This window comes from Tetrao urogallus (assembly GCF_951394365.1).
Source record: "Tetrao urogallus genome assembly, chromosome: 5".
NCBI lineage: Eukaryota > Metazoa > Chordata > Aves > Galliformes > Phasianidae > Tetrao > Tetrao urogallus.
Window position 1 is genome coordinate 19894081 of NC_136818.1, and position 17207 is coordinate 19911287.

General features: G+C 34.4%; 1 protein-coding gene across 1 annotated transcript in view; it reads right to left on the minus strand.

The window, feature by feature from the left end:
- The window catches only part of VAV3 (vav guanine nucleotide exchange factor 3), a gene marked incomplete at both ends in the record, with an annotated part of 154840 nt that overhangs the window by 11781 nt on the left and 125852 nt on the right, over positions 1 to 17207 (minus strand). Inside the window, 6 exons of the mRNA XM_079536444.1 lie at positions 325 to 454; positions 2268 to 2355; positions 2980 to 3096; positions 4657 to 4691; positions 8655 to 8720; positions 14210 to 14346. Coding sequence (XP_079392570.1) covers positions 325 to 454; positions 2268 to 2355; positions 2980 to 3096; positions 4657 to 4691; positions 8655 to 8720; positions 14210 to 14346 — 573 coding nt within the window. The remainder of the gene's footprint in view (positions 1 to 324; positions 455 to 2267; positions 2356 to 2979; positions 3097 to 4656; positions 4692 to 8654; positions 8721 to 14209; positions 14347 to 17207) is intronic.

Here is a 17207-nt window from a genome sequence, read left to right on the forward strand (position 1 = left end):
CTACAGTATAAGGCTGATTTACTTAAATCCCTTTGCAAGGATTAGAAATTATCACAGATGCTTATTAGCACTTTCGCTACATGCATGCAAATATCCAAAAAAATTAAGCAGGATGCAATTCAACTTTTCATCAGCATTCCTAATAGAATACTGAATAACAAGGAGATTTTAAAGTTTAGCAGAAAAACAAACTTGCTAGACATATTGATAAAACTCCTGACAGACCCAAAGCTGCTTAGCGTAAAAAAAAAACCAAAAAACCTCCTAGCTAAAGCCCTTTTTATATACTTGACAGAAAAGAGTACATAAATTTGTAATACTCACAGTTGCCACCTGCTCTGTTACCCCTCTGTCCCACTGTGTTTTCAGATTCTTTGTATGGAAATTGAAGTGTAGTATCCAGACTTCGAAAGCCTTCTTTGAGAGAGTGGTGCTTATAGTAATCTACAAGTTCCTTGCAGAAGGGAAAACACTGTCATTGGAAATTGAAATCATATCCTTTTCATGATTCTGGTTTACAGTCCAAGATAGTTTAATAAAATAAAGTCACTGCTATGATCCCACAGAGCACATACATTAAGAAATCAAATAGCCTAATAAATATTGATTGCTTTTATATTGCAACTTAACTGTGTAATTTAACCCTTACCCTGAAGTACAGAACACATTTATAAAGTGAAACCTACTTTTTCATGACAATGATGCACATGCCTTTTTTTTGTTTGTTTTGTTTTAAACAGCTTTATAGTCAGAATCAACACATCGCTTTGTTGAGCAAAGCTGAGCATGTATTTGCTTTTCTGGTCAGGCAGAAGGCAAGGTTAGTTGTTCATTAAGCATGTAATGGTAACTGCCTTTGTTTTCTCAAATTTCTTCTACAATGACAAGTGATGTTCATAGAGTAATGAACTGATATGCATACAGATCTCAACAAAGCGTATAAGTATTGTATATAAAATAACAGAAATGTGACTGAGTAGATAAACGGACCATGTAAAAAATTCAAGGCTTTTCTATTAAAATCTGTAGGTTTTTCCTCCTCAGAGGAAATTAAAAAATTTTTTAACTATTAAAAAAAAAAAAAAACAGCAATTCATATACTCCTTGAGCCCAACCCCCCAAAAAATCTACAATTCTAACCTTATTCATTAAACTGGCTCAAACAGTTTATGTAACCAAGGAGATAAATTACTTAAATTAGTATTCTAAAGAAGACAGTATGTATCCAAATACTGACAGCTCATATTCTTCCTTTCATATCTTCAACCTGTCACTGTCTCTTAGCTTTGAATCTGTTCTAATAGTGACGATATCATACAGTTCATACCCAGAGCCTGGAATAAGATTAAAAGTGACTAGACAATTATAAACAAACATATTTCATTTGATTCATGATGCTTCAACTGTGGGATTTCACTTTTCAGAAATGCAATCAAAAAGTAATGCAGTTATTGTAAATCCTTCCCTCTTTCCAGTACCTACTCAGTCATTCCATTCTACATAGTTACATCCTGATTCCCAAAATGAAGAGTTGACCAAGCAAGCATAGGTTAAAATAAGGAAATAGAACCATGTTCACTTATTTCCTTCTAGTTAAAAATAAATAAATAAATAAATAAATAAAGATAAGAAAAATAAAACCTTCCGTGATCATTATTAACTTCAACCAACAAAATGATTCCCAAGATCTAAAGCATGCAACACATTTCTGATAACTGTCCAAGGCTTATCTTCTGAGGCAAACTCTAGAATGCTGTAAGCTTTTGTAGACTGTTTCTAAGGTAGATTCTAAAGCTACGAAAAATCTACACCTGATTTTCACAGTCCATTGTCAGAGACTGCCAGACACTACAAGCAAGCAGGAAGGCCAGGAGAATAAGAACTATCTGGGCTTTGTTATCTGACATTAGCACAGCAGGCAAGCTACACTGTCTGCAAACAAATTTTCTTTCACGTATCATTCAAATTACCAAGGCAACAGAAACAGTCATTTGTAAGCAAGCAGCATTCAAAGTGGGACTCAAATTCCTCCTCTATCTACACCACTGTAAGGGATACATTCCGTACCTAAATATAAATATGTAATTTTAAGCATGTCACCATGATTTAAGCATAACCCTTAAGAATCAAGAAATACTTTATTTGTAGATATGGACATAATTCAAATCTCTCATCCTTCTGCATTTCCACATACCAAAATAGCACACGCTTGAACAGCAACAGTTACACAGAAATCACACATTGTTAAAAGCCTAATCAATATTTACCATTAAATTTTTAAATTTTCTATTTTCTGCAATGTGGAAGTAGCCATCTCTTGTTAAAATCTTGATGTGTTTCACTTCGTTATTGTACCTGTGGGCAATGAATAACTTATGAATATAAATGTGTTTTTAATCAGGGGCAATCAATAGTTACCTGAAGGCATGCCCCAATAACATTATCCAAATAAATTCTTAAGACAAAACGCGCATCTATGTCAACACAAAGTTGACATCTAATTAAAAAAATATATTTATTCAACTGCAGCTGAAGAGGTAATCTGTGTTCTGAAAAGAAGTTGTAACTAGCCACTCTAACCAGGAATTCCTGCACGTTGTTTGCTTCTCTATTCATTTTGATAATCAATGCGATAGCAAAGAAGACCCTCAAAATGATGAAATTTACAAACACGTTCTACTGAAATGTCTGAGATGCTAAGACTTTCAACAAATTTCCACTGAAGTCAAGGGAAGTGTATCTTACTCACTTTAAAAGATAACATTAAATTGTAAATATTTGCTTAGTCTTACCCAATACATAAGAATGCCTTTTTTTTTTTAGACTTGTTTACATTAGCATCAAAAAACTACTGCTACTTCCTACTATAAATCCCACATGCCCTGTGTGATTGCATAAATATTTTCTTTTTTCCCTTACTGGTCTCATATAGTGAGCTATCTAGTCATAAGTTAAAACAAAGCAACATATCCCACTTACTTAATGCTAATTGCATATTCTCCTGACTCTTTAGTCCTGTGTCGCACCAGGTAAGTGCTATTTATTCTGTTAATAAGTTCACTTTCTGCTTGCAATCTTTCCATTGCTCCTGCAAACCTGTAACACAGAGGACAAAAATTGCCTATGAGCTCTCCAAAGGTATCTCAACACTCTTCCTGAGACGATAATCTAAAAATACATCAATTAGAATTGAATACTACTTCTAAATCTTTCAATAAAGCGTGAAGAAAATCTGCAATCAGGTTAGGGAAGTTCTTAATTAGAAATTGTCAAATACAATATCTGTTGAAGAAAGTAACTGAGCCTTAGCATTAGCTGAATGACTACTGCCTTCAGCACCTCAGAGACAAATGCTAGTAACACCAGGTCAAAGACGACCTATACAAAATTTCAGAACACTTATTTGGTTACATAATTTCTAATAAGCTCTTATAGCTAAAAAGTGATGGATAGACCAAACTTACACATACACACACACACACAAAAAAAATACTCAGCCTTATATGGTCAAATTTGAAAGATCTATTGCTGACACTTGAAAGCTAAAATAGATAAGTCAATGATACTGCTGTCTGTTCGCATGACCAGGTTTGTGCTCCTACTCCAAATGGCACTTCATGAGAGGCTGTCTGCAAATATTTATGTACAAAACCAGAGACAGAACTGTTAACTGAGGAGGTGGAAAGTAACCTAGCTTACAGTTAGATAGTGCTTATTTTACCATTTTAGATATCAGTCAAAATTTAGTCAACATGAAAGACCATTGCTCTGCAAAATGCATTACTATAAGGTGTTTGAAATGTATCACAGAGTACAAGACTTTACAGCAAGTTTCAGCCTGAAGTCATTTTTCAGTTAAGCATCGCAAAACCTTAGAGACTAAAGACTTATCCCAGTGATGCGCTTTCTTTAAATACAATTATAAATACAGCAAATGTTGGAATTGCAGTAAAAATACCAATTTATAATACTAAACATTCTATTGAGATTGTTTTGAAAAATCCATGTTTGTTTTGTTCCAATTCTGATTCCATTTCAGACAAGCTAGAGAAAATCAGAACTCATCTGCAAATGGCAAAGTATTGAACTATTGAAAGCACACATGATGATCAATCTGCTCTTTTAGAATTAGCACATGTTTTCCAGGGTCTGGTGAATTCTAGTGAAAAGAGGTCACTCACTACACTCCACACGCTCCAGACCAGCACTGGGTGTAGTTTTGATACACTGTCCTTTTACAGGGCTGATAGTTTTGTTTATTTAGAGTTTTCTTTGTTTTTTTAAAGGAAAAGCAGATTTATTCATGAGACAAAATGCGTTTAAAATTAATCCTTCTCTTTAGTCACTTAACACATAAAATCTACTTGCATGCTTCATATTACACGTGTCTCATATTGTTCCATTTCAGACCCCTGGGACTAAGGCTGTGCAGCTACAGACTTGTAAACAGAACCTCTAAACCATAAAGTACATTGTTACATCACAAATGCTTTCAGACAATCTGTGGTGTTGTTCCCCCAAACCATTACACAGTGCCTTTTAAGAAGCCTAGAAAAGTTAAACCAACACAAATTAAACTGTAATAAGCATTAAACAGAAATCTTTTTATGACTACTTTTTAGAAAGAGACTCTTGTGAGACTAACGAGGGACTCACCACAGTTGCGATGAGTAGTCAACTGGTTTAGGAACCTAGGACAAAGGAAATATAAGAGAACGCACATCAGGATTTCTTTTCTAGTCAACACACTAATGAGACAGTATTGAACTAGTATTCAACATCCACAAGAAACAAGGAAAAAGAAATAGACAGTCTAGTCTGAAAGACTGTTTTCATTTGAAGAAACTTAAAATAAGAAGCAAATATTACATGCTGTTCTGAAAGTAACATAATATTTTAACTTAAATGCTGCTGTGACAGATAATTTCATTGCTCATACATTACATGCATACATTCATCTATATAAATATGTACACATGTATATGCACACTTTTTTAAAAAAAATCAGAATTATCACTTTTATTCTGTTAGTGCCTACATTAAGTTTCATACAAAAAATAATCTCATGGAACATATTTGTTGAAAAGTATCTTTAAAATGCGCAAATGTATATTAACACATACAAAATTCACTCTGTGTTTCCAGGATTACGTGGCCTTCGAAAAACTGTCTACACGGAATGTAGTACATAATCTCCAGGGAGAGATAAAATTAATCCATGGATTATATATCGCATAGTTTCATTCATACCTTTGTACTTTGTTTTACTCCTGCAGTGGATTTTATTAAGTATGGAATTAAATGTTAAAAATCAAGCAAACTACCACCAGTTTGCAAAATGACTGTTATATGTTTATATAAGCATATGCATAGATAATGTTAATATATGCAAAAAATAAGCACAGTATAGAAACATCCATGATAATCAGCATTCCTTCTTGACCACCTCTCACTGTTGTCTGATACATCAGTATTACTTCTCCTTTAAAATAACTTGCAAGATGCTGAAAAACTCATTTTAGTAGAAGCTTAGCATACACTTTGCGGATTTATAACCTGATGTCACACAATCTTAGATCACCGAATGATTTTTTTTTTCTTCTAGAGAATCACGGATTATTTTTTTTTCTAGAATATAATACTACAAAATTAGTGTCATTCTTCTTACAATTTTTAATATACATGGTCTGTATTCATCAGAGACTTCCAAACACAGATCATCTCAGAAAGATACTATACTGGTCTACCAATGTAAGATAATTGAAATTATACATTATACATACAAGCTTGTATGTTAAATAACAAGTAAATATAGGCAGATGATATCTGCCAGGTCTTCAATCACGTCTCTCAACCTGACCTTGAACCAAAGCACATAATTCCTTCAGATGAACAAAAATTTTCTTAGTTCACAAAGCTCTGCATACTGCTTTTAACATAACATTCATTCAAACTAAACACATTACCATCCATTTGAATGCCTCTTAATCTAAGATATTTATGTTAAAATTGTGAATTAGACAATTGGCCCTAAATCTACATTTTCTTTAAAAAACAATGCAGGCACTATTGTGGAATTCAAAGTTTTGTGATAAAAAAAAAATGTGGTCACATGCTCAGCTTGCACAGCAGTAAATCTGTCCAGGTATTAAAACAGTAATTAAGATAGTCTAATTTTTGGAAAAAAGAAAAAGAACAAACACATGTATTAATCCCTAACAACGTAGAGAAGGGGTTCACAAATAGCAGTAGCATACTGCTGGTGGCACGCAAACCCCTTTGAAGTGTAAGGGCATAACACAGCTAGGTACTACCAGCGTCAGTAGCAGCGGCACTATCACTAAGCCTACCAATAGTGTTAATCATGCATTTCTGTCTTTAAATATGAGACTTGGGGGAAAAAAGTAACAGAATATGAACACGCTGACAAAGAACTCCTGTGAGACATATATTTGTGAAGCAACCAAATGAAATATCCAAAGGCCAACTGGGTATTTACAGAGTCTTGATGTGCTGCAAGATATTTTGATAATAATATATTTTTCATCTACAGAAAAATTGCGCTTTGAAAGATTTGCATTACCTGCCATAAGGTTAATTAAGTAATTTCAGCAACAGAAGAAAAAAGAACAGTTAAAAACACAAATATTTTGATTTCTCAACTAGCCCTACTAAGTTGGAAAGGATATTTAAAATTCAAAGCCAGTTTGAAGTCCGCACTTTAGAGTAGGCAAACTATAGATGGGTAGTCCTTTTCATTAATTTCAAACACACAATTTCATTGTCACAAACAGAGTAAAATCAAATGCTATTCCCAAAGCTCCCTGCTCACATGGTGCTATACAACCACTGCCTCAACAGAAATGAGGAAACTGGGGGAGAACTAGGAAGGACCAAGCATTGCTCTTGTGGTGCTGACATATACTGCTTATTGCAAACAGGAAGAAATTGTTTATAGGTACATCTGTGAAAAGTCTGGAAAATATATATTCTGAAGCTCAGCAGTTTTTCATTCAATATTCATTTCCAAAGTCTTTGATATATATATTTCAAGCTGTTTCCGGGCATTTTTATATCAGTTGGTTGTAAAGACTGCTAGACTTAATAATAATAGTAAATGTTATAGCATGTTAAAAATCTGATTGATGTTTCAATATCTTTATCTGTATCATTTGTCATAATAAGATGCTGATATTTTATCCTTCCAGGTTAATAGTGGTGAAGTATCAATTTATCTTTTTGGTCTGACCATGACATTGGTTGGTTACATTTCATGAATAATATTTATTCACTCTGTAAAATTGTATTATTTTCAACACTCTTCTTAGTAGTATATTTTTGAATTTAGCAGGAAGTTCTATCACTAGAAAGCAATTTTCACAACACTCCCAACAGCATTTTTCATAAGTCTGAATAAGCCTCTATTTTAGAGCATAGTGGTCGTTCCTAAAATGCTAGGGGGGATGGTCCCTAAAATGCTGGAGGTTGCTGTCAGTGATAGTACAGTATGACTGGATGCCCTGAGGAATGCAAAGCCAATCTATAGCACGTCCAGTATCACTGGTACTTATTTTTGTATGGTGCAAGAAATCCACATATTTTGTAGTGAGCAAGGAGTGGGAGAAGGAAGTTAAGCTCATATTTAAGCTCATATAAAATTTTCAACGTAATTACAGATCTGTTCTATTACCCAATTTAGCATATCTTGTGCCTACAAAAACTCACGTGCATCCCCCTTTGAACAAAATTCTTAAAACATATGGTACTAAAGATGACTCAAGATATGTCAATGTATTTATTCTTTAGAATGACATATATTCGCTTTAAAAACGAAGGGACAATAAAAGCCTTAAAAGCATAAGAAAATGCAGCCAGTAACAGATTATGCCAGCTACTTATAAATCATTTAAGTGGCATCTTGTCTGCTGTAATGAAAGGAATTTCAATAATAAGTCAAACTTGTGAATCCAGTTAAAAAGTTTAAGCTGTCTCAAAGAAAGGAATATGATTCATCACTGTTATTGATGTGCATGAATTATCTCAGTTAAAGAACAAATAGTGATCTGATGTGCAGCATTATATAGGACAGAATGAAGGACCAAGCACGAAGCATTTTAAAGCAGTCATTGCATCCATATAGGAAGTCTTGAGCACACATTGTGGAACATCCTTGAATGAAATAAAAGCAACTAGGAACATACATAGATGAAATTAATCAAGTAGCCTAAATTGAATATTTTTCTTAGTATCACCCATTTTTAAACTCACTACTAATGGTGTAATCTCTCTTTCTAACCGAAAGTGACTGGGGAATAGATTAGAATCATAGCATTCTCACCTTGCTGTGGGGGAAGGATGAAACTGCACTTTCATGTAAAATACGTTTACCCCATGTCCTGGAAACACTTTAAGACAATTCAATTTATTAACGTTCCCACAAGCTAAACCTGCCTCTCAAACATGTTTTCTTGACACGTACAACTCAAATCCAGTAACTGAAAATATTAGAATGCTATACTATAAATAATATTGAACACCACAAAACACAAAGGATCTAGAAATAATGGAACTTAGACAAGCTAAGATTAATAAAGTGCTGGCACAAACTAGGCAATTTTCCTGTAAGACAACAAGTACAATTAAATGATACGTACACATGGGCTAGGCTTTACTGCATCACTTGGGAAGAAGCCCAGTTCTCCCGTCGTTAGATTTCTGCCCTAGAAAAAAAAAAAATCCATTTTTGAGACCTGAGGATTTACAGTAAACAATACATTCACAGTGGTTTAGGAAGATAAGACTTTATCAAAGCAAGTCCTTAAAATAAAAATGTTCATCTAATAAAATGTTATTCAATAGTATTTTTTTAATTATGTAATTAACTAATAATTATAGATTATATGCCTGGAAGTTTTGCGGAATAAAACACAAGAAAGTGAACTCAGAGTCTGAGTTGTAATATACTAACAGCATTTGGCAATGAAAGAAAGAACAAGTACTTAGCTAGCATTATAATCTCAATTATTTATTTATTTATTTATTTATTTTACATCTACAACATAAAAAGTTAGAAGTGGAGCATTTTCCTACTGTCTGCCTGAATTCATACCCTTATACTGTATTTACCCCAAGGTGTGAATCCTTCTTAATTACAACCTGAATTTATTAACAGAGCTCCAAAAGTCTCCCATCTTAATGATCTCTATTTACCATAGTTAACGGAAGAACAAGCAATAAAAAAAAAAATATTAATGAGAAAGAGCACTTGAAGAAACACAATTAAAAACTCTTGCACGTGCCCCCACACATACCACCGTTATTCGTGAGAAACATATTAATTAAAAGAAGATGAAATACATGATGAAACACATTCAATGTATATCAACTAGAAATCAGCCAAAGATAAAAATCTGAAGAGCTCAGGGATGGAGATGAACGTGTACAGTCTGACAGTGCAAAAAAGTATGTAATTTCAAATGTTCTTTAGTGTTTCATAATGTTCATGATATTTTTATGTGCTATGTCCTTCAGGTCAAAAATACAGCCTAGATACTTACAGGATTTCTGAAGGACACTAAACGTTTATTGAAATTAAAAACGGCAAAATACTACATAATCAACGGACATACTAACATGAGACAGCATTAATACTCCCCGTTGCTTGCACAGGAGCATCTGCACATACAACTATCTACAATTTGCTTAGATATCATTACTCATCAGAAGATGCTGTGACACAGAGACATGTTGTTTTGTTGGATAAGGAAAGTCTACAGGTGTAGTATACATTCTATGGACAACATCTCAAAACCAAAAATGAAAGTAGTAATAGTCACTTGGATGGACTCTCTTGTCATAGAGAAATATCACTGCCATCACTAAGGAACCTATTCTAGTGCTGTGATCAGTACCAAGCTTGCCAAAGCACAAATCTAAAATAAGCATTGAAACAACCCCCAGAAAGGCTTTGCCTTCTGAAAAAGAAAAAAAGCTTTAACATAAGGTAAATTCAGGCAGCTTTGCTAGTTAAATAAAACAAAATCTTTAAACATAACAGGCTTTGATTTATTTCAGTTTACCCAAGGGAAGTGCTCACATTAAAATATTCTGTAGATAATGAGCTGGTATAAATAATTTGATAATGTGCTTTGGATACTAGGTTAATTTGTTCACCTTTAGAAATCCTAGCTAAACACGTCAGGCTTGGTGTTGCTCATACAAGAAACTAACCTGTCATTCAATGGTTTTAAAATTTAAAATCTATCCGTCAACTTATCATGATTAACAGCAAAATTATCATGCCATCATGCTTTGCTGCACAAATCATTTCTTGCTATTTAACATTTCCTGTCTGCTAATTGCTTACTGTTGGATTGGTAAGCATTTCATTTCCCTTGCACACTCCGTGTCAAGGCTTAATGCTATTAAAAAAACCTTAGGCCACTGACTAGACAGAACCGGTTTACACTATGTATATACTACTGAATTATGTTTAAGTTATATATGAACATGTGTACATGCATTTCCATATATTTATGAGAAGCTCTTCACTGAAACTCTTCAAACTATTTCCTTAACTTACATTCCCATCAAGAATAGGGCTGGTTCACTACTCTTGAACCTGTTTTAATGAGACAGGTTTTCAGAAGCCACTTGACACTTTTGCTGTCAATTTCCAGATTGCTCCCTTCTATTTAGTTGAGCAATGCCCATTAACTTCAGTGGACTCACACTGAACAAGGAATCCAGGACAGCTAAAAGTTTATTAGTTCTTGCATCTTTCATCCATTCTTTTTGTTTGTTTACTACAAATTGTCTGTTGAGGAGAGAAATGAATCAGAATAAAATACAGAGGGAAAAAAAAAAGCCACTCTGGAAGTTTTTACTTTCAGAGGGCACCTTTACAGTGCTACCTCTCCGGTGTTTCATAAGATGTTAGATAATTCTAAATTCAATCCCAGTTCATTTTTATCTATCATAAACATTGTTGCTAGAGGTAAACACGTTGTAAGAACCACGACTAAATGCTGTCCATATTCAGCAAGAAATCAGAGCAAATAAGCCTCTCTCCAGAAAAGTCATAGCTACTACAATATTTATGCAAGACATGATTGCCACAACCTGCAGGAGGTGAAGCCACAGTCAGAGAGTGAAATGCCATGGAGGACAGATTATATGATATATGTGAAACAGACAGAAAAAAAATGTGTTCAGTAAGCAATACAGACTACTATTAATAATGATAACGTGACTTTTCTATGAGATCCTTAAAGATAAGACTCTTATGTTCCCAAACAAACCAGGCATGTTTTAATGGACACAGAAAATCCTAGCCTTATATACAGCCATGACATTGCATTTTATGGATTTATAAAAGTGAACTGGTCTTCTACTAATTAACTGCTACATTCTACAAGGCTGCACAGTAGAATTACCTTCCCAATTTATTCTAGCAATATACAGAAGCATAAATAAGAAATTAATAAAAAATTACTGGTATTTTCAGGTAAAGTAATTAAAAATCTCTCCCTTTAAAAACATTTAAAATCAGCATCAGCATTAAATGGAAAAATGCACCAAACTAGGACAAAAGCAGTTTCAAGACCCAGTTCAGACAGGCCCTCTATTGAATTCATTTAAATTTCAGGGAAAGCAGAAAAAAAAAAAAAATCTACAGAGTGCTTGGGATCATCCACCCAATTTCCACTCATCTCTGAGAAATTCCCTGAACAGGCAAACATGGCAAAAAAAGGAAAATCCAGATACACTTCTTCTCACATATGACATAGGAATCATTCAACAGAGAAGTTTTCTGATACATAAATTAAGACCTTTGTGTCAGACTCTCATCTGATCGAGGAAGTGCTTAAACTTTTCTTCTTTCCTTCCTACTTAATTCTCTCCCCAGCCTGCAGACACTGAAGTCTATGCTCTCTCTGAACTTTCAGTACTCATTTCTTTCAATGTCTTTATTTATTTTGAAGCACACTACCTGCACTGTTTTACTGTGTAGGCAGAAATCATATTCTATAGCCTTTCCTCAGCAAAAAAAAAGGGGTTTTTTTGCATCCTCTCCATGCAGAGTAGTTCCTATTAGCTGGCTCTAAACTCCCCATCTCTCAAAGATGAAAAAGCTCATCTCCTTCTACCTTACACCTTTAAAATACTTTACAGAAGACAACACCCATTATGCTTTTCAGGCACATCACCTAACAACCTGGGAAGTCTTAGAATTATTATTGTCAATTTTGCTTGAGGTAACTACTTGCAACAAAGACATTAGATTGCTATTTCTCATCTGTTAGTTGTAATTATAACTCCCATTTCCGGGAAAGTCTTCCCAAATGAGATTATGCTCCATATTTACATGGCAAAGAATGATTACATACTAGTTTCACTTGAACTAGGTTTTTTTTATACCATAACCTGTAATGACATCATTTCACCAGTAGGTTGTCCTTAGACTGCAACACAGAAAAATAATTAAAAAAAAAATTTGAAATTGTGTTTGAGGGAGAATTCAGAAGTACACTTACAACATACTTATTGCCTTTTGGATGTTTATATCCGGTCTATGAACTAATGAAGCATTACAAAGGACATCTGTAAAAGTAATTTCTTGATATGGGTTTAATATGCATGAAAGAAAAGCTGTTTTTGAGAACGGAAAGAATCAGCTCAGAATAACTCAGAATACATTTGTATTCTTTTAGCATCCTCGACAAATGTGATTGTCTGGTGGGTAACTGTAATGGAAACCTGCGAAACTAGAATTATATTATATCTCAGGGTAGGAATTGTGGCATCCCTGAAAGCCTGCCCTTGAGTTCAGCAGGCACCAGTTTATTCAGGCCAAGCTCAGAAGAGAAACGTGAATTCACATCTACAATAAAAATAAGACCATTTTAAAAGGTACACTATTACACCTGAAACTACTACTACTCTTACGGATCTGGAATGTACATTGAAAACATTAACTTTTCTCTTTCTACCTAATAAGCCTTTTTCTTTCTTTCTTTCTGAACGTTAAGTAAACAAGCAACACCTAGGGAAGCAGAATGGCTCTTCCAGTCCTGCACATGACTGAACAAGAAAAGTAGTCATGCTAAAAGGAATGCATGATTGTCACTATAGGAACATCCTTATTTTCAAGGTGTTTACTGAGAACAGTAGTTAACTTGCAATGGTATCAAACTCCCCATACCGAATCTTCTCTTAGAAGAAAGTTTAGGTTTCAATTGCTACTAGGGGGGAGGCAGAAAGAGAATGTATGGGATAAATAGATGCTTATCTCAACCATCTCTTTGTCTTTATGATAGGTCAAATTGCCTCTCAGAAAAGCAATTGCTGTTTCATAAAGAAAAAAAAATAATATTCTGTTTTTCAGATTGCATAACACGTAGATTCATGTGTGTATATGGCTTTGACTGGCTAGAGAATTACCACAGTAACTGCTATAAAATCATTTACTCTAACATTAATGGAGCAGAATTTTCATGTCTGTCAAAACATATTTGATCTTATCGCATTTAACCAAAAGCTTAAATTAACCACTGCTTAATAACTTGTGGCATTTATTTGATATACTCTGAAGAATGAAAAAAATATATAATTATATCACAAATACTTCTCTATTGCAAGCATTTGAATTTCTAAAATGAGCAGCAGTAAGCTTAAAAATCCATTCTAACATTACTGTTCCGCAGGTCAGCTGCAAATTATTCTAAAAAGCTTCTTGGATAAAACTTGGATATTCATAAGAATTTATGTCTTCAAGTCATTTCTTAATATGCATTCTAAAAATACAAATCTTATGAAAACTATTACTGAGTGGTCTATGACATGAAATTTGTTTACAAAAGACTTCTTGAAAGATTCCACCGCATATGACAGTTTTCACAGAGACTCAAATCTCCTTCCAATGCTTCTGGGGAAAAAGCCTCCCCCACTCCTGCTAGCTAAACACAATGAGATTCTAGCTAAATTATTTTACACGATAGGTACAAATAATATCAAAGACAAATTCCAGTAGATTCCGATAATGGATGGATGTATAAGTGCACAGCAATAGGATTAGTCCCACAAGGTGCCAATAATTCTAGCTTGTACCAAACGTACAAAAAATTACAAGATAAATTTCTCAATACAGATTTGTTATCCGAGACTGGATATACATTGGAATACAGTCATTTCATAGACAGTACAGTACCTGCCAAAATAAACTGTGGGCATCGCCTGTAATCAGTTCAATAGTGTCCCCAATCTGGATATGCAATGGGGGACCATCCTGAGGCGCTGGTTGTGGTATTCCTTTGTAGTTTCGAATTACTTGCATTCTTGGTAAACCTGAATTTAAGAAAAAAAAAAAAAGAAAAAAAGAAAAAAAAACATCAGCATTAAGTATTTCAGTTAACAACAACTTATGAAATGTTAGGACCATAAAACCAATTAATCAAAAAGACACTGTGAGTTTAATAGGCATCTGATTAAGGCATAAAGGCAGATACTTCTTTCACTTGGCTATCTTATGCAAGCATATCACATAAAATCTGAAGGTTTCTCTCCCTCTTTTTTTTTTTTTTTTTTTAATACTTTTAGTGAAAAAAAAAACACAAAAAAAATAAGATTTTGTCTTTCCAGCTTCTTGAAGCAAAGTTCAACTCATTTCCAAGAAGACTCTTCCCAGAAAAGCTCCTTTTTTTTTTTTTTTTTTTTTTTTTTTTTTCAAATCCCTCTGGATCAGTCTAGGGTTAAAAACTTCACGGTATCTTTAATTCCAGGGGGAAAAAAAATGTGCTAAATTGGAATTAAAGATACCAATATGGAGAATCTCATAGCTCTTGTATAATTAAAAAAAGAATATTCATGCCTAAGAGTATAACGATGAAAATCTTCCTAGGTTTTCCATAAGACCTTTTCCTTCCATTTTCAACAGTATTTTCAGATACACATAAGCAATGCCTATATCAATTTAATGCTTCATTTTCAAGACAAGAACTTTGGTTGCATACTATTTCTTCCATATCAACACTGGCTGCACTTAAGCAGATGAACCATGATTTTTAATTTTTTTTTTTTTTTTAATGGGAACAATCCACGGTCTGACACATAAAATACTTTGCTCATAGATTATTCTCACTACCTCTAAAAAGAACTAGGTCACTGTTTATAACTACAGTTCAAGAGCCCTTCTCAATTGGTTTAAAATAAGGGAGAAGAGAGATTTCAGTCAGAAGAGAAAATTATGGGTACTCTAACTCGATGTTACTATAACTGCATTTTTAAAAAACACAAAGTACTTTGGACAGCTATTGCATTGCACCAAACCAACGCCCTGTGAGGTCATAAGCATACTTGAAATCGAGTCAAGAAGTACTGAATCCATGAGAAAAAATGTTGAAAACTTGAGAGCTTTAGGAAAGCTATTTTTTCAGTCTTAATACTGCCAAGTAAACCACCCTTTTAATGGAATAGATGTACCTTTATTTCCTCATCTTCTACTTTTAAATTATAATTTGTATGACAATTTCCCTGTTTCTATTTGTACATAGATTTTTCAAGATTGTTAAAACTCAGTGGGAATATCCACTTCAACATCAAAGTTTTTGATTGAGATTTTGTAAGAAGGTATATTAACATAGGTAAGAGTGAACATTCACAAAATAAAGGTACAGATGGACACTTTGGATTGCATCACTGGATAGCTGTATGGATGCACAGCCACACGTAATCAGTTTCTAGTTAATATAATCTGACATGTAGGTGGGAAAAAGACCTTAAAGACCATTAAATTCAATCATCAACCTTCTTACCTACCATCAGTCCCATCACTACACTAGATTCCCTATTACTAAGTCCATACATCTGTTGAATATCGTCAGGAATGACAACTCCAGCATTCTGGGAAGCCCATTCTAATGCTTGAATGCTCTCCCCTCAGTCTCAACTTCTTCAGATTAAACAGCCCCAGTACCTTCATTTTTGCTCCTCACTGTCTTGTTTTCTACACACCTCATCAGCTGAAAGCACCTTAATAGTCTTCTTCTAGTGAGGGATCCAAAACATAACACAGCACCACATACAAGAGGATGACTTCCCTAGGCCTGCTGGCCACATTATTTCTGATACAGGCCAGGATAACACTGGCCTTGTTGGCCACAGGCTGGTTCTTGTTCAGTTGGCCATCAGCTAGTACCTCTTGGTCTTTTTTCTGCCTGGCAATCTTCCATCTTCTCTTTCCCAAGCCTATATATAGTGCTGCATGGGGTTGCTTTGACACAAGTGAAAGACCTGGAACTCACCCTTACTGAATGCTTGCAATTAATTGGATGCAGCATATCAGTTCAGCCTATCCAGAGCTCCCTGCAGACACCTTCCTACCCTCAAGCAGATCAACAGTCCCACATAACTTGGTATCACCTGCACATCTATTGAGGGAGCACTCAATCTCCTTATCCAGATCATCAATAAAAAAGGTTAAACACAACTGGCCTCAACACAGAGTACTGGGGAAGAGTACTATTGACCAGATGCCAACTGCATCTACCTCCATTCACTCCCAACCACCCAACCAGTTTTTCACTCAATGAAGTGCGCACCTGTACAGTCCATGAGCAGCCAGTTTCTCCAGAAGAATACTGTGGGAAACACGTTTCTAAAATTCATTAGAACAATCTCACAGTCTTTCCCTCATCTAATAAGCAAAAGTCATGTTGTCACAGGTGATCAGGTTACTGATTAACGTAGTTTAAACTAAAAGGAATGCTGGGGCTAGAACAGGCGTATTTGTGTTGCAAGATCATTACTGCATTTTAGGAAGCTAGAAATACAAATATTCATGATCTCCTCTAAATTGTACGAAATCACCTTAGTAAGTTCTACTCTGTAGTTAAAAATAAATACTAATCCAAAATGATGAAACATTAACCAAAATAACGTCAAGTTCCCACATTACTCAATCCAAATGACATTATAACTTTCACTGTTTCTTCAAGTTGCTTGGTATACTTAAAATTGACATCTAATTATTTAGTAAGCCATTATTCCACTTAGGTAATTACCAGACTTGGCTTTATTTCTCAATTTAAGGCTGACATGCTTTGAAATTCTGATTGAGCACCAAGAAACACTGCATCTATTGTGTAGCAACAAAAGCAATGCCACATACAAGCATGTACTCAAAGCTGACAACTAATGCAAGAGAACTC